Source organism: Plecotus auritus, assembly GCF_963455305.1.
Source record: "Plecotus auritus genome assembly, chromosome: 6".
Classification (NCBI taxonomy): Eukaryota; Metazoa; Chordata; class Mammalia; order Chiroptera; family Vespertilionidae; genus Plecotus; species Plecotus auritus.
This window is the reverse complement of record NC_137773.1, coordinates 84,811,389-84,834,452: the sequence shown is the minus strand read 5'-3', so window position 1 is coordinate 84,834,452 and position 23,064 is coordinate 84,811,389. Positions and strand designations below refer to the sequence as shown.

The window sequence follows — 23,064 nt, the reverse complement described above, 5'->3', positions numbered from 1 at the left end:
TGGGAATAAGGAAGAGGAAACTGAGGCCCGAAGCCCCTCAAGCGGCTGATGGCACCAGCCAGCCCTTCCCCGGGCGCCTACTGTGTGCAGTGGGCAGCGGCCGGCTGGGGTCAGGCTGTTCTCCCCGCTGTCCCCTGCTTCCCCTCCCCCGTTCCTCACCAGACCTCTCCCACGACCGGGGAGGAAGTGGGAGAAATGGACAGGGGAAAAAAAGTTGGCTGAGCCAACGCCTCCCCACTCCCCACCTCCGCCCCTCCCGAGCCACGCAGACCCTTTCGGGAGCGGCCCGCAGGACCCAGGCGTCCGGGGCCGGGTCCCTGTCCCGCCCAGCTGCCCGCTGTTGGGTGGGGGAACTCGGAAAGCCTGGAAAACAACCGTCCAGCCCGCCCCTCGCCAACCCCTACCCCTCTACGCCTCTGGCGCAGCGGGCGGAGGCGACTCCTTTATATAATCGCGGGCGGGCAGGTTGGCTGTTTCTTTTAGGGACCCAGGAGCCCAGCGGACCCGAGTAGTCACCCAAAAGCCCGCCCCCACGTTCCTTCTGCGGTTGGGCAAACTGAGGCCCCGGGAAGGCCAGCGGCCGGCCCAGGATTCCCACCCCATCGCCCCCCCTCCACTACCCTCAGCTGCCGGGGCAGCCGCGACCCACGCCCGCGTCGGTCCTAGCAGTGCGCACAGCCCTCCCCGCCCCCGCTGCCATCCTGCCACGCCCCAGGCATCGGGGGCAAAGCCCGCGCCCCCCCTCGCACCCGCCCCTGCGCAGAGGCTGGGGGCCTGTTTATCTGGCGTCCCCCACCCCCTCCACCCCGGGGGGCCCACTCCCCCCGCGCCCCGGGGAGCTCTGTGGCCAGATAAGCTGGCAAGCTGGCACGGCGCCGCGCAGCGGGGCGGAGAGGTCAGAGGAAGGGGGGCACACTGGGGGCGGGCTGGACCCCCCCCCCCAACTTGACAAAACCTAATAACAGCTCGGTCTCCCTGGCGCAGCGGGCGAAGCCCCACGGGAGGGCAGAGACGTGGCAAGAGGGGACCTGCCGAGCCTGTTCTGGCCTCCGAGCCCGGGGGGGGGGCGGCGGGCTGGGCGCGGGGGGGGGGGGGCCGGCGGCTGCGGCACCTTTAAGACAAGGGAGGACCCCTCTTGCCCTCGGAGAAACCAGGAAGGGAGTCGCGAGCATCATACGGGGCTTTGGCTGTACTGTACAGTTACTGTAGGGGCAGTGACGCCGCCGCCGCCGCCGCCGGAGCGAGGGAGAGACGAGGGGAGGGCGAGCGAGGGGAAGAGCGAGACGCAGACCCCGGAGGCGAGCGGCTGAGGAGCCCAGTCCCAACTCCGGGCCCCGGCCCCGCGCGCCCCGGCCCAGCCCGGCCCCGGCCCCGGCCCCGGCCCGGCCCCGCGAGGTAAGTCAGCGCCCGGCGCGTTCCCCAGCACAGAGTGCAGGGCGAGGACGAACCGGGGCTCTGCGCCCACCCGTGCTCTCTCGGGAAGGGGAGACCCGGGGAGCCAGGGACGTCCCTCAAGTTTCAGAGGAGGGGGTGGTTTGCAGCTGCCGGGAGGCTGGAGGCGCTCTGGATCCCGAGCCCGGGGAGGGGGCGCCTCCTGGGAGGTGAATTGGGGGCGAAGTGCATGGGCTTGTGCGCCAACTGCCTGCTCCCCACCCCCCGGGTGCATGGCTTTTCGGGGCTCCCAGGCGCGCGGAAAGCGGGGGAGGGGAAGCGGGGCTGCACTGAGGGTGGGGGGAGCCGGCGTGGGAAGAAGGGGGCCGCGTCGCGTGCTAAGTTTGCTGTTGAGTACTGGGGGCGCTCTCCCCACTTCCCGGGGCCAATTCGGTGCTGCGTGTATACGTTGGAATTGGCCGGGATTGAGCTCCATGGGGTATAGGGGGGAGGGGGCTGAAAAACAGGGAGGGGGGCTTTGCAAAGGAGGGGGAAGGGGTAGGGTGTCCGGGTGGGCGGGCGCGCCCGCGGGCTCCTCTGGGCCTCGTAGTCTTCTTGCCGTTTGCGACAGGCAGGTGGTAGGCAGCTTGGACTACAAGTCCCAGGGTGCGCCGCGTCGGTGGCCCGCCGCGGCACGCGGGTAGGGGCGGTGCGGAGGAGGGGCGGTGAGCGGCGGGCTGGCGAGCCAATGGGCGCGGGCCGATCGCGCGGTGCGACGCAGGGGCGGGCCCAGCAGGCTCGGGGGCGGGGCCTGAAGCTAGGCTCCCCTCGCCGGGGGCCGGTGGCGGTCCCCGGCTTCCGGCTGCGCGGCTCGCGGGCCGGCCCCCTTCCCGCCCCGGGGCCCCTCCCTGCCTGGTTGTGTAACCGTCCCCAGCCCCCCTCTTCTCGGCCCCCTGCCCCGGTCGGGGGGGGGGTGTCACCCACCCGGTGCTCCCCGGGGAGGGCGGCGGCCGGAACGGCCGCGCCTCTCCTGCGAGCCCGGGGATGCGCGGCCTAGTGCAGGCCGGGCCCGGGCGTGGGGAAGGCGGGCGGGCGGACCCAGATCCGGGGTAATTTGCATCGCCCTCCCCCCCAGTCCGGGTGGGGATTGGCCGCCGGCGGCGGGGGGTGGCGCGGAGCCAGGCTCACTGCCGTCTCCCGGCCCCTCGGAGGAAGCCTGCCCTGCCGCCACCGCCGCCGCCGCCGCCGCCGCCGGGGCCGGGCCCCCTCGCCGCTGACCCGGGAAGGAGGTAGGAGCCCCCTGGTCGGGCGGTGCGGCGGGGGCCCGCAGGCCGGGGCGGGGGCCGTGAGCTGCGGCCGTCGCGGGGGAGGGGGCCGCTTCCTGCCCCTGCCCGGGCCTGACTCATCCCTGGGTGGGGGGACCGGCCTGGCCCCTCGCCCTGCCCGCGCCGCCGCCTGGCCCTGGCCCCGGCCAGGGCCCCGGGAGAGGGGGCAGAGAGCACGCCTCTCCACCGCCCGCGCCCCCAAAGCGCGTGACCCTGTCTCCTCTGGCCCGGACCCCCCCTCCTTTCCTTTGACGCCACCACCACGTGCGAACCCTGAGCCCGGGCAGAGGACTTGGTGGGATCTGGCTCCCTCCCTCACTCTATCTCCCTCCCTAGGCTAGGAACCGGCCCTCTCCTCCAGCGCGGGGCCTGGGAACCAGGCAGGGGCCTGAGCCAAGCGCTGAAGCTGAGTGCCTCCCCCCCTCAGGATCAGGCCTTTGCGGGTTATGGGAGACACTGCCCGCGCTGGCTGGGGAACCTGGTGGACCGCAACAAGAGATTACTGTCCAACCCGGCCGGGGCACCTAGTGGGCACTCACTAAATATTTGGGGAATGCAGCCAGCAGTTGGCAGATGGGCAGGGGGGGAGGCAGGCAACTCCTCTCTTCCCCCAGCCAGGTGGCGGAAGTAAGAGGTGTTGGTGCCCCTTCCCCGGGTGTGCCCACCTGGCTCACCCATGGGTGGCAGGCCTGGTTTGCTTCCTCTCTCCCTGCCAGCTGCCTTCAGGAGCAGGGTTGGCCTGAGAGGGAAAGGGCGGCTAGAATTCCATGTCACCCCCCCACACACACCCAACACGGCCAGGGCGTAACCCTGAGTGTGCCGCTCCCACACTGGGGGGGCCCGGACCAGCCAATCACTTCCTATTGGCAGAGCTGGTCTTGGGAGAGGTCTGGGGAGTCCAGGCTTGGCCCTGCTGCTCCAGGCCGGGGCATTTTCCCCCAGGACCACCCCCCAGTGGGGCCCCTAGAGCATGCCAGGCACTTATCAGCTGGGCTCGGGTCTCTGTTTACCGCCAGCCATCGCTGTGGAGACAAGAGCCTGGAGGAGAAGGGGGGGCAGGAGCCAGTGGCTGGAAGAGCGAAGCCCTGGGATCCGCATGCCTAATGAAGAAAGAGGAGCCATCGGGGACACTAAAATTTTAATTCGTGGGTCACTTTGGGGGGGTATTTATTATTCAGTTCTGATTGGCTGCCGGGTGGCCAGTCAGCACTCTGGCGTGCTGGGAGCCATACAACTCTCAGCAGAGGCCCTCTGAGAAGCTGCTGGGGTGGCTGCAGGGAGTGGATGCGTCCCTTTCTCTGTGTGGGAGACTGAGACCCAGCAGACAGCACAGCCTTCGTCCAGTGGGGAAGGTTCCAGGGCAGTAGCAAGTCCTGTGTTTGTTTTTTTTACTTCCTTTCTTTTTCTTGGGGCCTTCTGACCAACAGCTGGGTCAAGCTGCTGGCAGTCCCCATTGATATTTGAGGAAACCAAGGCTCAGAGGGGGTGCTAAACATGAGTGTGGGAACTCAGGGGCTTACAGCAAACCTTAGAGCGGGTTCCTTGTTGGGCAGGGGAGACTGAGGCCCAGGGGAAGCAGAGAGCAGCCCAAGGTCACCCAGCCAAAGCTGGGTCTGACCCCTGTTGTCTACCTTCCGGCTCAGGACTTGTCCGAAGTCCTCCCTGCGTCCCAGCTGAGGGGCATCTGCCCACCTGTCTTCCAGAGGGCCAGGAGGTTGACAGCAGGCACCTGTTGGCCAAATGGAGTCTTCCCGGGGCTTATTAAACCCTTTGCCCAAAGAGAATAATGAGGCTCAGAGAGAACCTGAGTTGCCCAAGGTCACACAGCATGAGTCCCAGTTCCCTGTCTCCCAGCTTTCCCTGGCAGGCACCTTTAAGGCCTGCAAGGCCCTTTCTTGCTCCCTCCAAGCCATAGTCCTGCACCTTGGCCATCAGAGACGGGGAGGGCTCTTTGTTTTATGACCCATTACACCTGAGGTCACCTCACAAGAGCCAGGACTCAGGGCCAGCCCCTCTGAAGCAGAGCCAGCCCTAGGAGGGGAGCTGCTGGGGTTTCCAGTGCCAGTGCACTTGATCTGTGACCTTGGACATACCCCTTGGCCTCTTGTAGCTTGTGTCTCCCCCTGTAACATAGGCTTGCTGTAGGGTCCCTCAAGTGGTGCCTGTAGACTACCTGTTTTCTCTCATGGAGGAGCCACTTGGGTCAGCTCAGGGTACAACAGGGATTCTGCTGGAGTGTGTGCCTGCTGGGTGTCTGAGACACTTGGCACCCCTCACCTGTCACCTTGGTTCCAGGCACCTGAGAGACCATAAACCACCCTGCAACCACCCGGCAACAGCCCTGGTCAGTGGGGACCAGAGGAACAGGCTTGGGTGGGGGCCAGTGTGGTCCAATACCAGCCTGGCCTTTGGCTCCTTCTGAGGTCCACTGAGGGAGGGCACTTCCCCTCTGCCACCTTCAGTTTTCCCATCAGTACAATGAGGAGGTTACCTTCAGCCCAACAGTGTCATTGTGAGGATATACTCAGTGATTCCTCAGGAATGTTTGTTGAGCGACTGCTGTGCAGTGTCAGGACCTAGGGGGAGCCCTTCCTGCATGCCTGTGTTGATGCCCCTTGGGTCAGGGCCCTTCCCTGAGTTCACAGATGTTGGCTGGACTCCAGCCCTGCCCCAAGTGCCCTGTGTGACCTCTGGCAAGCCTTTTCCTTTTCTGGGCCATCATAAGGCAGCTCTGAGGGGGCGTGAGAATAAGCTGTCCCTCAGCCCCAAGGCCCCCAGGGTGGGGGATTTAGTCATCTGCTGGTACCTAGGGGCAGTCTGGTGGGGGAGGGGAAGGCGCCCTGGGAAGACTAGTTAGGCCAGACGGAGCCAGGTGGCCGGTGATCAAATCCACCTCTGCTGTGTACCTGGACAAGTAGCTTTTCTCTCTCAGAGCCTCAGTTTCCTGCTGTAAAGTGGGGTAGTGACCCTGCCTCCCAGAGCTGTAAGAATGGATGTTGAGATAATTGAGATCAGACCTCAACTGCCCTTAGGGCCTGAGGCCCGAGCTTGGAGCACCAAAGCGCTGGTGCCACCTGGAGAATCTGGCTCTTCTGAGGAGCGTGGCCAAAGGACCAGCCCCTCCATCTGTCCTCCCAGCAGGCTGTGGACAGCCACTTGGTAGAAGCTTCCCCACCCACACCTTTCTGGTTTAACTGGAAAACAAGGCCTAGTCCCACCTCACATCAGGATGTGTTTTTTGGGAGGGAACTGGCTGGATTTATGGGCACAGGACACTAGGGCCTCAACAGACTGAGCACCCTTGTGGGGCTTCCATGCAGAGCCCTCCACCTGCTGGAACTGGGGGTGGGGTGGGGGTTGTGCCAGTGCTCCAGGTGACAAGCAGGCCGGAGGGAGGAGAGGTCTGGAAGCGGACAGGAGCAGAGCTCCTAGAGGTCACCCAGACCTCTCACGGGCATCTCGGATAAGCAGGTGCAGCCTGAGCAAGGCAGGGTAGTCAGTGATGGGATTCTTCGAAGCCCGGCTTTGCTTACTGCAGTGACGGGAAGCCGCTTCCTTCTACCTCACCCTGAATGGCTGTCTTCCCCGGGCTTCCTCTTGGAACCCAGTCTTGGTGTTGGGGCTGTACTTCCTGGTCCATGACAGCACTCAAAGCGTGGGAACAGGGTGAGCCTGAACCCCACCCATGAGTTGGGGGTCAGATGGGATCCCCATGACCTCATCCTCCCACCCTCACCCCCACACAAACACACTTCCCACTGGGCCTGCAGCCTTCCTGCCTCTGGCCCTTTAAGGCTGGGGCAGGAAGCCCCTCCCCATTTAGGGCAATAAATGGACACATAAAATGGCCGAAGGCCTGTTTGCTGGTGTCTGGCCAGAGGGAGGCCTGTGAGGGCAAGGGGGTAGGGGGCAGCCAGCAGCCACTCTGGGCCTTTGGTGCCCCCCCTCCCCCCCGCAATGGAGATGCTGAATTCCTGTCCCATTAAACCCCCAGCGCCAGGGACTGGGCCAGGCGGGGATTGGCACCAAGTCAGGGCAGGGTAACCCGGCGGGACCAACCTTGCAACACAGGCTGTGTGCCTGGGAGGGGGAGGGGGCGGCCGGGCGTGGGCCTGGCAGCTGAACCTGGGCACTAGGCTTGCTTTGTGACCTTGGACGAGCCGCCCACCCTCTCTGGGCCTGGTTTTGCTCCCGTGGTTTCTTCCTTGGGCACCATAACCCACTTCCTTGGCACAGAGTGGGTGGTGAGGTGGCTGGAATAACATTCAGAAATGAAGTTCAAAAAGCCCCTCATCCCCAACGGGGAGGCGAACAGCCTTGTTGGGGTTACACTGGCACATAGTAGGTCCCCAGGCAATATTTGCTGAATGGATGAGAGTGGGACTCTGGACCTAGAGCACCCCCAGCCCTCTTGCCACTGTCATGATCCCTGAGGAAACTGAGGCACAGAGGGTTGCTGCCTCTTGCCCAAGGTCACCCAGCTTAGAAGTGGAGGAGTTGGGGTTTGGATCTGGGCTGCCATGCCTGGCACATAATAGGTGTTTAATATTTCTTTGGTTTCTTTTTGTATTCTCTGGGTGGGGGAATGCAGGGGTCTTGACCCCCTAATGAAGCTGCCCCTGTCCCAAACACTCCTCCAGGAAGGCCTTGGGTGGTGATTACCTGCCTACCCCCCTCCTGGTCACCCCCTCTTTTTCCTGAGGAGTGTGGGTGGGAGGAGGAGGCCCAGCCCCAATTCTCACCTTTTGCCTGACCTTGGAAAGCTTCCTGTTAATGCAGCCTCTCCTTCCCCAAGTCCCCTCTCCTAAGCACCCACCTCCAGTCTTTTTCCTCTGCTGTCCCCCATGCTTAGGACACCCTTCCTATGATGTTGGGGTCCTTCCTGGGTGACACTTGCTGCTCCTGGGACCAGGTCAAGGCATTCTTGACCTCACCCCTGTGTCCCTGCTGTTGAGGGGCAGCAGTTCAGGCCAGTTCAGATCAGAGTCTTATTCCCCACCTGGCTGCTTGTCTTGTCATCTCTCCAAGCCTCTCCTCCTCTGTAAAACCCAGGGCTTTATAGTGGAGAGGATGAAATGAAGGTGCTGGTTAGTTCCTGAAAGTTCCCAGGTACAGATGAAGCTCTCCAGAGGAGGTCCTGCCTCCTAAGTGATCCTAAGTTAGATGGGAGGTAGAAGCAGCACTGTCCCCTGGTCCTGGGTGTGTCAGTTAGCTGGGTGGGTGGGGCTGGGTGTGGGTTCTCTCCAACCCATAGCTGTCTTTGGTTCTTGTTGTATGCTGTGCTCCTACTGTGCGCCACCCAAGGGAAGGCCCAGCATAAGGGGCCTAGGAGTGGCCCAGAGGGAGGAGGGCACCCCGCTTGCAGCCCAGGAGGAGCCTGCTGAGGCCTGCCCCTTAGCTTGAGGAGTCAACAGAGGCCCTGGAAATCCCAGGAGGGCAGGCTCTCTGGGGGGTGGAGTTGTGATGAAAGACAACTCAGGTGGGTGTGATCCTGAGCTCTGGGGACCCTAGCACTCGCTGTCATGGGGGTGGTACTTTCCTGGAGGAGAGAAGTTTTGTTGGATTGTCACTACCAAGGAAACCCCCACTTCCGGAGTACCTACTAGGTGAAGCTCTCCTGTTGAGACAATCCCAGGGCACACAGTGGGTGTTTTCCTTCCAGGCCCCACCTGACCCACCAAGAGGGCTCAGCTGTCCTCCTTTTCCCATCTAACAGGCTCTTCCACCTCTTTCTTAGAGGGAGAACCCTGAGAGACCCAGATGGGGCAGTGGCTCTGGGCATGGTAGGTAGGTGAGATGTTTTCCTGGAGAGAGGATGTGGGTCAGGTGTCTGCAGAGCCAGTTTAGTTTCCAGGGCGAGGAAAGAGATAATGGCTTGTTGGGTAGGTCGGGGGCCAGTCTCTGACTTCTATCAGCTCCTGGACCCCAGAACCTATGGATCAGCCTTGCTGGGCACCCTTGGCAGGATTTTATAAGTCTCTGGGCCTTGGTTTTTTCATCTGTAAAATGGGGGATCATGTTACTCTTATGGGGACTTTCCTTGGTTGACACTTCCCCAGGCCCTGCCCTTTGAGGGAGGGTCTCTGATGATTTAGCTGGGGAAATAGAGGCTCCACCTGGGAGAGGACAGGGATATGGATACTCTAGGCCAGTGGTCGGCAAACTCATTAGTCAACAGAGCCAGATATCAACAGTACAACGATTGAAATTTCTTTTGAGAGCCGAAAACTGACTTCTGTGCATGGGCCACGAAGTTTCAATTGCACTCTACGTGCGCGCCCACACGTGGTATTTTGTGGAAGAGCCACACTCAAGGGGCCAAAGAGCCACATGTGGCTCGCGAGCCGCAGTTTGCCGACCGCTGCTCTAGGCCCTTTGCACGTGGCCCGCTTCATCCCACTAGTGGAGATCAGTGTTCCCGGTCAGGTTTGAGGCCCAAGCTTGCACCTTTCCAGCTGGGTGGCTTCTGGCAAAGCAGGAGCCTGGGTATCTTAACATTTAAAGTAGGGCTGTGCTAGCCCCCTGGCCTGGTGTGCTCAGTGCTTGAGGGAGGGTGGGGTGAGTCACCTGAACTATTTCAGGTCGTGACCTTGAGGCCCCTGGAGATACCTCAAGGTCCAAGGGGACCTTAGGGGCACCTGGGGGACAGTGGCAAGCAGGGCTAGATTAGCCATCTTGGGTCATTGGTCGCCTGGATGGGGAGGAAAATAAGGAGGGGCTGAGGCTAGTCTGATTCCATTTACTCTCTGGAGCCCGGAGGCCAGACAGCAGATGGTGGAAGGGGGTGGAAGCCACCACAGGGGGCTCCTCTGATGGCCGATCGATCCTTAGATGGGGTTGACCTCCATCCTCCTGCTCTCAGCAGCCACATCTGAGCCGATCCCCCTTCCCCCCAGGGCTGGCAGAACAGAGGGGCCAGCGGAGCAGCTGGTACAGTCTGCAAGAAAGAGGGCGGGCCTTGGAGAGAGACGTCCTGGGAAGTGTAGTGCCTGCCTGAGCATTGCACAAAGGCCTCTGTCAGCTCTGAGGCCTGGACCCCACTCCCCGAGCAGCCCTGGGTCGGGACAGTTCCATCCTGGCCTTGTACCCTGCCGGACCAACCCTGGGCTCCCTTGCTGGGCCAGCTACCTGAATCCCACTCACAGCACTGCCGGAGGGATCTGGGTTAGAGTTGGGCTGGGCCACTTGGCTGAGAGGCTGGGGTCCTTAGGAGGCTGAGGAAGGCCCAGCTCAGCCCACTCCCTGCTGTCCAGGAGCAGTGGCCCAAGAGCTGGCTGGCTGGGCCTGGAGGAATGTGGGTTGTATTGGGTGGCTTGGGACAGCCGGGGGCTCCCCGGAGAGGGTGGAGGAGTGGGGACAGGAGCCAGAGGGTTGCACAAGCGCCCGAGTGGGTGGATGAGTCACAGCCCAAGGGAAGGCGGAAAAAAGGAGGGTGGGGAGAGGGGTGGGACAGAGTTCTCTCAATGGCCTGCTCTTCCAAAGGCTTCTGCCCATTTGACAGGTGGGGAGATTGAGGCCCAGAAAGTGGCAGGGCCTTGTCCTGGCTTTACAGTGCAGACAGGGGGGCTGAAAGCTGGAGAGAGCTGGGCAGGCAGGAGGCCCTAGCCCCCTGCTCCTCCTTGAAGGGGTTGGCTGGGGTGGGAAGGAAAAGGAGCGTCAGGTGGCCTGGTTTCCCCATTACTCACTGCCAGGGCCAAGCTGTCCTGGGGGCTCCAATGGGGCAGAAAGGGGTTTGTCCTTCAGAGTCACTGCCACCCCACACTAGGGCAAACCCATGGCCTCAATGACCCCAGCTAGGTCTTGGCCTCACCCATTTCTACTGGCCACCAAGAGAACTGGGTCTCACTATGAGGCAGTGAGGGTCAGAGAGGCTGAGGGGACTGGTGGGGATGCACAGCCAAGCCAGTAGGATATTGGTTGGGGCACAGCTATGGGGCCTTAGGCACAGGGGCTCCTCTCCCTGAGCCCTGTCTTCTCACTTCTGCAGTAGAGATGGTGCTGCCCTATGGGACTGCAGGGGGCTCAAGCATGACAGCGTACAGTAGGAGCCTTGTGAATATCACCACCGTGGCCTCCTAGAGAGGGTATGGGTAGAAGCCTGCACTCAGATTCATTAGGAAATAACTTGTATTGAGGCATTTATTGATCACCTACTGTATGCTCCTGCATCACCTCATATTGCCCTTTGGCATGCCTGTGAGCCCTCTAGTGAAGGGGCGGATGCCAGTCTTCATCTTTCAAGCACCCAGTGTGAGTTTTGCTAGCATAATCTCACATTTCTGCAGAACCAGACATGAACTGACCTGGTGCACATCTGGGGAAACTGAGGGTGGGGCACTACTCTGAGGGTCTTAAGCCTTGGTGGGTACTTCTCATGTTCATGACCACCCCTTCCTCTCTGGTGCTGTAGGTCTCGGCGCGGAAGATGGCCGGCGGCGTGGACGGCCCCATTGGGATTCCGTTCCCCGACCACAGCAGTGACATTCTGAGTGGGCTCAACGAGCAGCGGACACAAGGCCTGCTGTGTGACGTGGTGATCCTGGTGGAGGGCCGAGAGTTTCCCACGCACCGCTCAGTGCTGGCGGCCTGCAGCCAGTACTTCAAGAAGCTGTTCACATCAGGCGCTGTGGTAGATCAGCAGAACGTGTACGAGATTGACTTCGTCAGTGCCGAGGCGCTCACAGCTCTCATGGACTTTGCCTATACGGCCACGCTGACTGTTAGCACAGCCAATGTGAGTGACATCCTCAGTGCTGCCCGCCTGTTGGAGATACCCGCCGTGAGCCACGTCTGTGCCGACCTCCTTGACAGGCAGATCCTGTCAGCCGATGCGGGCACTGATGCTGGGCAGCTGGACCTGGTAGATCAAATTGATCAGCGAAACCTCCTCCGTGCCAAGGAGTACCTCGAGTTCTTCCAGAGTAACCCCATGAACAGCCTGCCACCCGCAGCCGCTGCTGCAGCTGCTGCCGCTGCCAGCTTTCCATGGTCAGCCTTTGGCGCATCTGACGATGATCTGGATGCCACCAAGGAGGCTGTGGCTGCCGCTGTGGCTGCCGTGGCTGCAGGTGACTGCAATGGCTTGGACTTCTACGGGCCTGGCCCCCCGGCTGAGCGGCCCCCAGCCGGGGATGGGGACGAGGGCGACAGCAACCCGGGTCTGTGGCCAGAGCGGGACGAGGATACCCCTGCTGGGGGCCTCTTCCCACCCCCTGTGGCCCCTCCAGCTGCCACACAGAACGGCCACTATGGCCGGGGTGGGGAGGAGGAGGTCTCACTGTCAGAGGTAGCCCCAGAGCCAGGGGACTCTCCTGGCTTCCTGTCGGGAACAGCTGAGGGTGAGGACGGCGATGGGACCGATGCGGATGGGCTTGCGGCTAGCACACTGCTACAACAGATGATGTCGTCGGTGGGCCGGGCAGGGTCAGCAGCAGTGGGGGACAGCGACGACGAGTCGAGGGCAGACGACAAGGGTGTCGTGGACTACTATCTGAAGTATTTCAGCAGTGCCCATGACAGCGACGTCTACCCGGCTTGGTCGCAGAAGGTGGAGAAGAAGATCCGGGCCAAGGCCTTCCAGAAGTGCCCCATCTGTGAGAAGGTCATCCAGGGCGCTGGTAAGCTCCCGCGGCACATCCGGACCCACACCGGTGAGAAGCCCTATGAATGCAACATCTGCAAGGTCCGATTCACCAGGTGAGCCAGCGCCACTGGCAGGGGCGGAGGGTGTTGGGTGGCTTCCTGGGTCCTTTGCTCAAACTGCAGCTACGTGCACACACACACGCACACACACGCACACAGCCTCTAGGGACATAAGCAGCAGCATCTTATTCATTTTGGGGTGCCCTCCCCCCAGTGTGTCCCTTCAGAGCAGCCTTTGGGTGCAGGCACTAAACCATATGACCACATAGAATATAAAATATGCCAGGTAGTGTTTCGGGAGGCTGGAAGAAAGAGCATCAAGATTGGCTCTTTTTCCCAGAGGTGGTTCTTAGGACTAGAGGAGAATTTTTGCTTTGGGAGAGGCCAACAGCCTAGTAGGGAGCAGGGAGCTCAGTTGTTTTGAGTCACTTCAAGTCTCCTGTGCGTCTGGAAACTTACTTCATTCGGCCAATGTTTATGGGGCACCTGGGTGCCAGGCCCTGTTCTAGGCGCTGGGGATGCAGAAGTGGAGAAATAGGCCAAAATCCCCATGGACAAAGCATGCGTGAGATAAAATCAAAGAACTGATAACACTAGTTGGGGGAACGTGAAGAGAGCAGAGAACAAAGGGAGGGGAAAAGCTGTGGGTGCTGCTTTAAACAGAGCTGAGACTTGAAGGAGGTGAGGGAAGGAGTCTTGGGGGAAGGGACAGGCAGAGGGAACAGCCAGTGCTAAGACTCTGAGACCAGTTCAGCTTGGAGGATCACTGCCATCAGGGGAGGGAAATTGGCACAGGAGCTACTGGGCTTGGTCCTTGGGCAGGAGTTTGAGGTCCGGCTGGGGAAATTTGTGATTTGGTCTTAAAAGTCCAGAGGTAGCTGACTGGGCCTTGTGGGCCAGTCTAGTGGGGGTGGAGGGGTTGACGTGCAGGGGCCTGGCCAGGCTGGGTGACTCAGCACCACCCCCTACCCCCACCCACCCTGGGGTTCCCCCAGCCACACCCACCCAGACTGAAGAAAGAAGGCATTGTCCCAGCTTCCCAGCTCTGCCCCTTGGGGATAGGACCTGGGGGCTGACCCCTGGCCCCCTCTCCTGCAGGCCAGGAGAGGAGGGTGTGGCCTGGAGTGCAGGGCCCAGGAATATCAGGCAGGGGGCAAAGGACAACTACCAGAAGGCAAGCAGTATAATTGGTGGCCTGGCTCACCCCTTTGGTGAGATTGTGGTTCTTTTAATTTTGGGGGCTCCATCCTCCTCCAGATGGGGCATGGAGATGGCTATGGGCCTTGCCCTTCAGGGTCTCTGTGCCTGAGAGGAACTGCTTTGTGAGGGCTCAGCAAGCCAGGGTCTGCAGAGGTGACCAGGCTGACCTATGACCCCAACCACAGGCCTCAGCCTATTTCATTCTGACCTGGAGTTCTCTTGGCCATCCTATTCCCAACCCAGGGCTGATCCCATTTGCCAGTCAAGGAAACTGAAGCATACAGGTACCAGGTCAAACCTGTTTCCCCCATGGGCCCACCTGGCTGCACTCTGTCCCTGACCCGGGGCCCCAGCCCCCACCCCTTCCTCCAGGCCCAGGAGCCCAGAGCCCCTTCTGAGTCACATTAGAGAGTTGAGTAAGCAGGGCTTGTGGCAGCGGGGCTATAATTACGCTGGCCAGGGTTTGGGGTGATGAAACTGGAGCTGACTCCACCTCGCAGCCCCTGACCCGCTGTGCAACTCGGTGCAAGTCACTTCCCCTCTCTGAGCCTCAGTTGGGGGAATCTCTGTATTCTACTAGCACGATCTGAGTCCCTGCTGTCCCCTCTGTGACCCGGCCCCATGCAGTGGTCTGGGCAGGGCACCTGGGAGACTTGGTAGAGCCCCAGGCAGGAGGCCGGTTGTTGTCCTCCTATGGATAAGAAGTGGGATTCAGAGAGGTTCAGCTTTTGCCCAAGACCATACAGCAAGCAGGGTCCAAGGCCCTTTTCAGACCTTTGAGAGGCCTCTGGCCCCTTGTCCCATTTTACCCAGGACTATCCCTAGCCACAGCCTGCCTTTCGATCATAGTTTCAGCCTCACGGCCAGCATGAGTTGGGTGGTTGTCCGGGAAGGGGACCTAGCACAGCATCCGCTGACCCTTGCCCCCTCCACAGGCAGGACAAGCTCAAAGTGCACATGAGGAAGCACACAGGTGAGAAGCCGTACCTGTGCCAGCAGTGCGGGGCGGCCTTCGCCCACAACTACGACCTAAAAAACCACATGCGTGTGCACACCGGCCTACGGCCCTACCAGTGTGACAGCTGCTGCAAGACCTTCGTTCGCTCCGACCACCTGCACAGACACCTCAAGAAAGACGGCTGTAATGGCGTTCCCTCGCGCCGTGGCCGCAAGCCCCGAGTCCGGGGCGGGGGGCTCGGGGGACCCGACCCTGGCCCTGGGGCCACTGCACCGCCCAGCGCCTCCGCCCCACCTGGCTCCCCTGAGGCCCGGCGCAATGGCCAGGAGAAGCACTTTAAGGACGAGGACGAGGACGAGGAGGAGGCCAGCCCTGATGGCTTGGGCAGGTTGAATGTAGCAGGTGCTGGTGGAGGGGGTGGTGATGGGGCCACTGGGAACCCTGCCGACGGCAGCTTTGCGGCTGGACTTGCCTGAAAACCAAAAAGAGAAAACAAACCCGAGAGAGACAGAGAGAGAGAGAGAGAGAGAGAGAGAGAGAGAGAGAAAATCACCCACCACCCCCCAAAAAACACAAAAAAAATCTATCTATATACAGATATCTATATCGATATATATATATATATATATATACAGATATATATATATAAAGCATCACAGAATCTAGGATAGTGCTTTTCTCCGATTTTTCTCTTTCATGAAGTTCTCTCCCTCCATGGGGACTCTTGCCCTCTACCCCCAACTCCCCTTTCTCTCCACCCCGTTGATGAGTTTCGGGGCTTGGTTTGGGGTTTGTGGGACACGGGTTCTGAGTCCCCCCCCCACCACCACCACCACTGGGCGCCCCCAGCATGGGGTCTGGGATCCCATTCGAGACCTGGGCAGGGTCCCAGGTCCCAGGGATGAGGGCTGTTGTGGAGGGAGTGGTTGAGGCAGGACTGGGGTGGGCTTTAGTTTTTCTTCCCTTGCTGGTTTCTATGAGTCTTTCAGACAAGACCTTAAATGATTTCTGTCTGCTGTGAGCGGACGTTAAAATGGTCCCTGAACCTACCCCCACCCTCCTTCCTCAGGGCACTTATTAAGTGGGGGTCTTCCCCCTAGATCTCCCCCATAGCCTCCTTGCCTCCTATCTTTGTCTGTGGTCCCCTGTATCTCCTGGCCACTGCGACACAAACCTATTTATTTCCAGGTGTGGAGAAAGGGGAGAAGACGGGAAGAGGGGGCACCAGGATGGCTCCCAGGGGCTTCTGTTGCCTTCCTTCATGGCACTTAAAACCCAGTGGGGCACCCAGGGGCCACCTCTCAGAGCGCCCCCATCACCCCTGTCTGTGTCCCCTGTCCCAGGTTATTCAGACCCCCATTTAAAGTTTGGAGATTCAAAACTTGTCTTCACCTCTCCCCTTAGCCCTCTCCCAATTTTTTAAAGCACTTTTTAGATTGTTTTCCCCTCTTTTCCTCCTTAAAAACAAAATTTATATATATATATATAGAGAGAAATATATATAAGATATAACTTTTCCTCAGAGGAGCAGACAACAGTGTGGGGTGAGACAGCCAAGGGCAGAGGGAACCCAGGGTCTTACGGTGGCAGGGAAGAGGGGAGAGGAGAGAAGAGTCCAGAAGTTCCAATGTCACAAAAGCAATAAAAAGATTTTACAAAATGAAAGGAAACAAAAAAAAATGACAACCAACCACAAATAGAAGTCTTGGCACTTTGTAACAGAACGGGTACTATACTTTATCTTAATTTAAAAACATGTTTACAAGTTGCAACCAACTTCTATGAAAAGTTGAAAAGACAAAAAAAATAAAAGAGAGAGAGAGAGCGAGAGTGTAAACAGAAATTCCTAAAAGCTGATTTATTTTTGTACAAAATAATTAAAAAAACCCACCACAGATGTAGAATCCAATTCTGTGCCCCAGGTGAGAAGGGAGTCAGGAAGGCCATGGGTGACATGGGTGAGGTCAAGGTCTTCTGAGTGAATCTGCTTCACCATGGGGGCTTGCCTGGCAGGCAGGACTGGGGTTTTTGTATTTCTGCCATGTCCCCCACTCCCTCCCATTCTGTCCCTTTTTTGGTTCTGATTTAGAGATGTCTCGTTACCCACTAGCCATACAATGGCCACCCATGTCTGTGGGGACCCTCCTTACTGACTCCCTAGCTCAGGGATGGGCCCAAGAGAGGGCTGGCCTTTCAACCAGCCAGAGCAATCCAGTTACCCCCAACTTACCCCCTATCCTCACTGTTCCCCCATCCTCACCACTTCCTGGCTTCCCGCCTTTCCTTGTGGCCACTGAGGAGCTGCCATCTTGAATATGCCATCCCCTTTGAGGTGGGTGACAGGGGGCCCCACCTCCAGGGCCTTACACCCCCCAAAGCACCCCTGTTTTTACTCAAAGGCACTGACTGTCATCTGGGGGCTGGCACCTGGCTCCCCAAAGGCTCGGTGTTGACTGAGCCACAGGCCACGGACGGGGGGCCAGGGCAGGGAAACCAAGTTGCCAGAGGCCAGGGCACCTTTACCCCCTCTTGCATATGCAACGCCTAGTGTGGGACCCTGTATATAGACATCCTGCTGAGCTGAGATCCTTCCTTGTCAATGCCCAAAGTCGGGGGGTGCCCCTGCTTCCCCCTCCAGTCGCTGGCCTGTCTCCTGGTACCCTTTTGCTCTGTGACAAACCCCATCTTATCTCCTTTTTCATTTTTTTTTTTTAAAGGGAAGCTTTTTAAGAAGGCAACTTTCACCATTGTTTCTACAGGATATGTTTCGTCTCCTCCCGGCCTCCGCCAGCCCCCCAAATGTCTCAGGAACCCCCCTCCTGAGGGGGGTGGCAGGGGAGCCCAGGGCCAGGTGGCCTTGTTCATACCCCAGCATCACAGGGCGAGATTCAGAACCATCTGTGGAGGCCAAGCAGAGCGCTTGAGCACCCAGGCCAGGGACTACCCCCGCCCCAGCTTTCAGAGAGGCTCCCTGAGGGGATCGCGCTCTCCCCCTACCCACACACCTCCTTGCAATAAAACCAACTGAAAAATTATAGCCGTCGTCCTGGCCAGTGGGGGTGACGACTTGGGGAATTGAGGCCTCTGGGACTATGGTGGGGGCATGGGCTGAACCCCGCCAAGCACACTTTAACACAAAGCTCCTTGGGAATTGCACTAAACCCCTACCCCTAGCTCTGCACCCAGCTTTCACCAGCCCTGCCCTGCCCACCCACTCCGCCTTAACCCCTATTCTGCTGCCCGCCAGTCTGTCCCGGGGGCCACAGCCTCTGCATGGGCCCAGAGCCGGGACCCCCAGCCACCCGGCCCAGCCCCCTAACTCCGCGCAATCACATACTGTATATAGATGTGGATCGATTTTATTTTTATTCTTTAAATTAAGGTTGTGATAAAGTGTTGCCAAAGATACTGCTGAATTCTCGCGTTTCAGGAAACAAATATTTGAGGGGGAACGTGCTGACTGGTCGGAAAGGACACAGCAAAAAAGTGTTTTTGTTTGGTTGTTTGGGGTTTTCTTTGGTGTTTTCTTTCTTTGGGGTGTTTTTTTTTAACTGCCTGGTACAAAAAAAAAAAAAAGACAAAGTGAAATTGTTATTTCCATCATCTTGGTGAAATTGTGTGGATGTGTGTGTGCGCATGTGTGCGAGAGTGAGGTCTAGGCTGGGGACTTCTAATGGAGGCTCTTGCGGGGAGCTCGGGGGCAGGAGTAGTGGGCCTGGCAGGATGGGGGGCCCTGAGCCCCCACCTGGATCAGTCTCCAGCCTGCCAGACTGGGAGAGAGAGATAAATGTTCTTGCTGCTGCTCCCTGCCTAGTCCCCCACCCTGACCCCGACCCTGCCTTTTGAGATTAAAAGAAAAAAAAAAGGCAAAAAAAAAAAAATTAAAAACCAGTGAATGTAAAGTGCCGGACCAGGCCCAGCCTGGCATGGGTGTGGGCCTTGCCCAGCCGGGCTCCAGTGGGCCATACCAAAGTCTGCCCCCTTGGGCAGCCCACCCAGGAGACCCCATGTGGCCATCTCTTCTTGTCACCCTGTTTATACAGGGCTGTCCCTCTGCTTCCTTCTGAGGGGGGTTCTCAGGTTGGAAGGGAGGGGCCCCCAGCTCCCACCTGGGTCTTCTGGGGAGTCTGCACTACTGAGACCCATCAGCTGTGTCGCACATGGTGGGACCGAGGCATGGGCCAGGGCCCCCAGAACCGAGGCCATCCAGGCAGCCAGGATTGTAGGAGGCGAGACAGAGACTGAAAGGAAAAAAAAATTTAAAAACCAACAAAAAAAGCAAAAATCCTATTTTTTGAGAAAGAAAGATATTTATATTTGCAGTTTTATTTTAAAAAGTTATTTAAGCTGAGGAAGCAGCCTTCCTGGAATGGTGGTATTGGCCGGTGCACGACGGGTCAGGGCCTGGGTCTTAGGCGCCCAGGAGTCATAACCTCAGAGTTAAGACTATCTCGCACTAAATATATAAATTTACATAGAGGTGGGTTGGGGGCAGGACCAGGAGATGAGGGGGCTTGGGGAGACCCCCATTCTACGGCCAGGGCTGCCTGGAGGCCAACGGCCAGGGGTCCTGTGCCAGGTACCCTCAATCCCACCCAGGCCCAGACATGAGGTGCCTTGGACTTTGGGGGACCAGGCCTGGTGAATGGGGGGTTGGCGGTGGTGCCCCTGGGGGCACAGAGCACAGACATTCCATAGACTGTATTTGAGAGTCTTTATAAAATGTGGGAGATTTAAAAAAAAAATGGTAAAAATGCACTTTTGGGGGGTGGGGGGAGAAGCTTTAAAAGTAATAAAAACAAAAACAAAAAGACAAAAGATGAAAACACGGACATAAAAATCATTTTTCTTGTACATAAAAAAAAACCACTAAACGCAGCCTGTTACGACCGCTGCTGCCTCATTTGCCTGATTTTGATGTTCTTTTGTGTTTTGTTTTGGGGGGAGTGGGGGTGGAGGGTTTAGGGGCTCCTTCCCCATGGGTTGGGTCCCTTGTTTATAGCACTTGGGGGTCCCAGCTTGGGTTCCAGAGAGAGAACCCCATGCTAGCCTCACCCTTCCTGCCAGGCCTGGGAGGTGAAGTGGGGAAGGGAGGGGTCTGGACAGTGACTCTTGCCTCTGGGCTCCAGGGTGGGGTAAGTGTCTGGCAGTGCTAGGGCCTGGCACCACTAGGTGAGGGCAGGTGGCTCTAAGAAGGGGCCTGAGGGACAGTGGGGGCAGGCAGGAAGAACCTGCTAAGCAGGCTTCTTGGCCACCTCCTACTACAAGGTTTCTGGAGGCCCTGGGTAGGGTGGCCTACACACGGAACCCCAAGTTGCCAGGGGCCTCCAAAGTGCAGCCCCTGTTGGGCCCCAGTGCCCTGATCAAAGAGCTGAGCTGGCTACTTCCTCCATATCCCCAGGGAGAAGGTTGTGCTAGGGCCCATTCACTGGGGAGGATAATTGCGGGCTGCAGCCCCCATCTCTGGGTTGGGGTCACCAAACATGGCCACTTACAGGGCCCTGGGGAGAACTCTCCTCCTTGCCATCCCCCAGTCGGACTCAGGCCAGCAGTGCCTGGAGTTGGGGTGGGTGACAGTGGCACCAGGGGGCACAGATGGCCATGGTCACAGCCTGAAAGAGGACAAGCAGGACTGTGAAGTGGATTGTCATAGCAACCACAGGAAATCTGTAGGGCCTGGCCTGGCCCTGGGTGGGAAGACCACCAAGTGCAGGGGTTGGGGAGGGATTCCAGGTGTCCTTCAGTGGCAAGGTCTGCACTCATGTGATCACATGGCAGACACAGGTCTCCAACATGGACTGAGCGGGATGGGGGGGGGGGGGTTGTCAGTGGTTCAACAGCCAGACACTGAGGGAACCTGAGCCAGCCACTGGGGGAACTGATCAGGACAGGGATGAAAGCAGGTTCAACAGCCACTCAGTCCATGTGGCCTCTGCACTCACATTCCTGAATCCCCTCCCAAGGGAGAGGGGCTTTGGGTTTTGAAATCTCATTCGAGTATAGTTCCTCGTTATAAAATCACTGGTGGTAGCATATTGGAAATTTTGCAGCCATCATTACCATCTCGTTTCAGAACATTCCATCCCCCCAAAAAGAAGACCCCTCTCCATCAGCAGTCACTCCCCTCTCCCTCCCCCAGCCCCTGACACACTAACCCACTTCCTGTCTCTGTGGATTTGCCTGTTCACATTTCACATCAGTGGAATCATACTGTGTGGTCTTTTGTCTGGCTTCTCTGAGCATCCTGTGCTCAAGGTTCATCCACGTTGTAGCGAGTGTCAGTGCTTCACTCCTTTTCATGGCTGAATATTCCAGTGCATGGATGGGCCACATTTTATCCATTCTTCAGTTGATGCTTGTTCCCACCTTTGGCTATTGTAAAGCTGCTAGGAAGATTCATGTACAACTTTTCATGAGAAGGTAGGTTTTCATTTCCCTTGGGGGGGGGGGTACCTATAGTGGAATTAGTGGGTCAGATGGTAACTCCATGTTTGTTTGTTTTTTTTTAAATATAATTGATATTTTACAGAGAGGAAGGGAGAGGGATAGAGAGCTAGAAACATCGATGAGAGAGGGACATCGATCACCTGCCTCCTGCACACCTCCCACTGGGGATGTGCCCGCAACCAAGGTACATGCCCTTGACCGGAATCGAACCCGGACCCTTCAGTCCGCAGGCCGACGCTCTATCCACTGAGCCAAACCGGTTTCGGCTCCATGTTTTTTTTTTTTAAGTTTTTTTATTTTAGAGAGAGAGGAAGGGAGGATAGATAGAAACATTGAGATGCCCAGCCAGTGTGATGCCGTGGTTGAGCCTTAGCCCATGAACCAGGTCACAATTCGATTCCTGGTCAGGGTACATGCTGGGGTTGCAGGCTTGATCCCCAGTAGGGGGCATGCAGGAGGCAGCCCATCGATGATTCTCTCTCATCATTGATGTTCCTAACTCTCTTCTCTCTCTAAAGTCATTTAAAAAAAAAAACATTGATGAAAAACATCCTTGGGCTGACTCCTGCACGCCTCCTACTGGGGACTGAGCACACAATCCAGACCTGTGCGCTGACCGGAATAGAACAGGTGACTCATGGGTTGACGCTCAACCACTGAGCCACATTGACTGGGCTTTTTGGAACTGCCAGACTTAACCACAGCAGCTGCACCATCTTATGTTCCCACCTGTAGTGCAGGAGTGTCCCAGTTCCTTCTCATCCTCACCAGCACCTATCGCTCTGTCTGAGATTCTAGCCCTCCTAGTGGTTGTGATTTGCATTTCTCTGGTGACAGGATGCTGAGCATCTTTTTGGGAGCCTAATGCCTGCCTCACCAGGCCCAGCAGATGGACTCTGGGCCAGGCAGTTCAAAGTGAAATCTTCCTCATTTAATCAAATGTGGTGCCTTTTGAATCCTGAACATCATGCAGCAGAGAGAAAAAACTGGATGCCGAGGTGTTTTGTCATTTGGTCCCTGCCCCCCGACACCTCAGACACACAGAAAAGCAGATGCCATGGTGGCTTCACCTTGACCTTTTTATTTGCGTTTTTAAAAAAACAATTAAATTAGAATACAAATATTAGAAAACAGCGGCCTTCAGCTGCCAGTGCAGACTGAGGGAGGCTGGACTGCGCAACTGAGTTTATACAGTAAAACTGAATTTGCCCTCGACCAGATTTATGTCTTTTTTTGTCTTTAGACCTGAAATGATATTGCTTCCTGACTAGTAGAGTTGTTTATACAAAGGAAAATTATTCTGGGGTTGGTGGGGAAGGGACAGGGAAGAGAAAAAGCAAAACAGGAGGGCAGGCAGAAGTGGTCTGGGAAAGTGTGGCTTCTGAGGGGGCAAGGATGCTGGGTGGTGGGCCAAGCACCCAGCTGCAGGTCCCTGGAGGCATCTGGGGTTGCTATGGAAGCCCCATGGTTGCTGGACCACCCCCAAGGCTAATTGGGTTGCTAAAGGGTGGCCCCCAGCCCAGTCCTGTTGGAAGACGAGTATGAGGCTCCAGGGGGAGGGGCTGCAGGGCAGGCCTCGTACCCGTCGGAAAACCCAAGAGCAAGAGGGGAAGGAACCACCCCAAATTAAGAGGACGGGGCAGGAGTCCCTGCTGCCCCTCAGAGGTGGCCACCTTCCCGGCGGTGGCACCTGTGGACATCTGCACTGTTCCGTAGGGAAGTTAACCTGAATTGGAGTTACCGAGGTAGCTGGCTAAAAAACTGAGACCCCCCCCACGCCACACGGTGCCACACCCTGAAGCCCCCACCTCAAAGGGGGTCTGGCCACATGCTGGGTCTTCAAAATACCAAGTTATTGCACTTTCAAAAAATACAACACATCTGTGGCTAAACCCTCCCTAGCCCACCCCCTCCCATCTGCTCACGGCTCCCATCGCCCGCTCCCAACCCCAACCCACTCCATGGCTTCTTGGCTAAAACTCTCACTGCTCAGAGGCCCATTCCAGGGTCTCTGGGCAAGAGGACAGTTCACAGAGAGAAGAAAAGCAAAGGAACATGAATGTCGAAGTCGTGGCTGCTGCCAGGGAGCCCCTCAATCCTCCCTGTTGCCCCCACCCGCAA

General features: G+C 58.1%; 1 protein-coding gene across 2 annotated transcripts; it reads left to right on the top strand.

The window, feature by feature from the left end:
• The first annotated feature begins 1,153 nt into the window (after positions 1-1,153).
• On the top strand, positions 1,154-19,384 carry ZBTB7A (zinc finger and BTB domain containing 7A). Of its 2 annotated transcripts, none has more exons than XM_080674881.1 (3): positions 1,154-1,395; positions 11,107-12,392; positions 14,474-19,384. In XM_080674881.1, the coding sequence occupies exons 2-3, from the start codon at positions 11,122-11,124 to the stop codon at positions 14,970-14,972; spliced, it is 1,770 nt and encodes a 589-aa protein (XP_080531007.1). In that variant the 5' UTR covers positions 1,154-1,395; positions 11,107-11,121; the 3' UTR covers positions 14,973-19,384. The 2 variants fall into 2 exon arrangements, with proteins under 2 accessions (XP_080531007.1, XP_080531008.1); XM_080674882.1 differs by lacking the exon at positions 1,154-1,395 and adding an exon at positions 2,210-2,660.
• Positions 19,385-23,064: the final 3,680 nt, after the last annotated feature.

What these genes read in the sequence shown, in the direction of transcription:
- ZBTB7A (XM_080674881.1), top strand. Translation starts at nt 11,122, where the DNA reads ATGGCCGGCGGCGTGGACGGCCCCATTGGGATTCCGTTCCCCGACCAC. An exon ending in TGCAAGGTCCGATTCACCAG is followed by an intron (nt 12,393 to 14,473) that starts GTGAGCCAGCGC and finishes CCCCCTCCACAG; the next exon opens with GCAGGACAAGCTCAAAGTGC.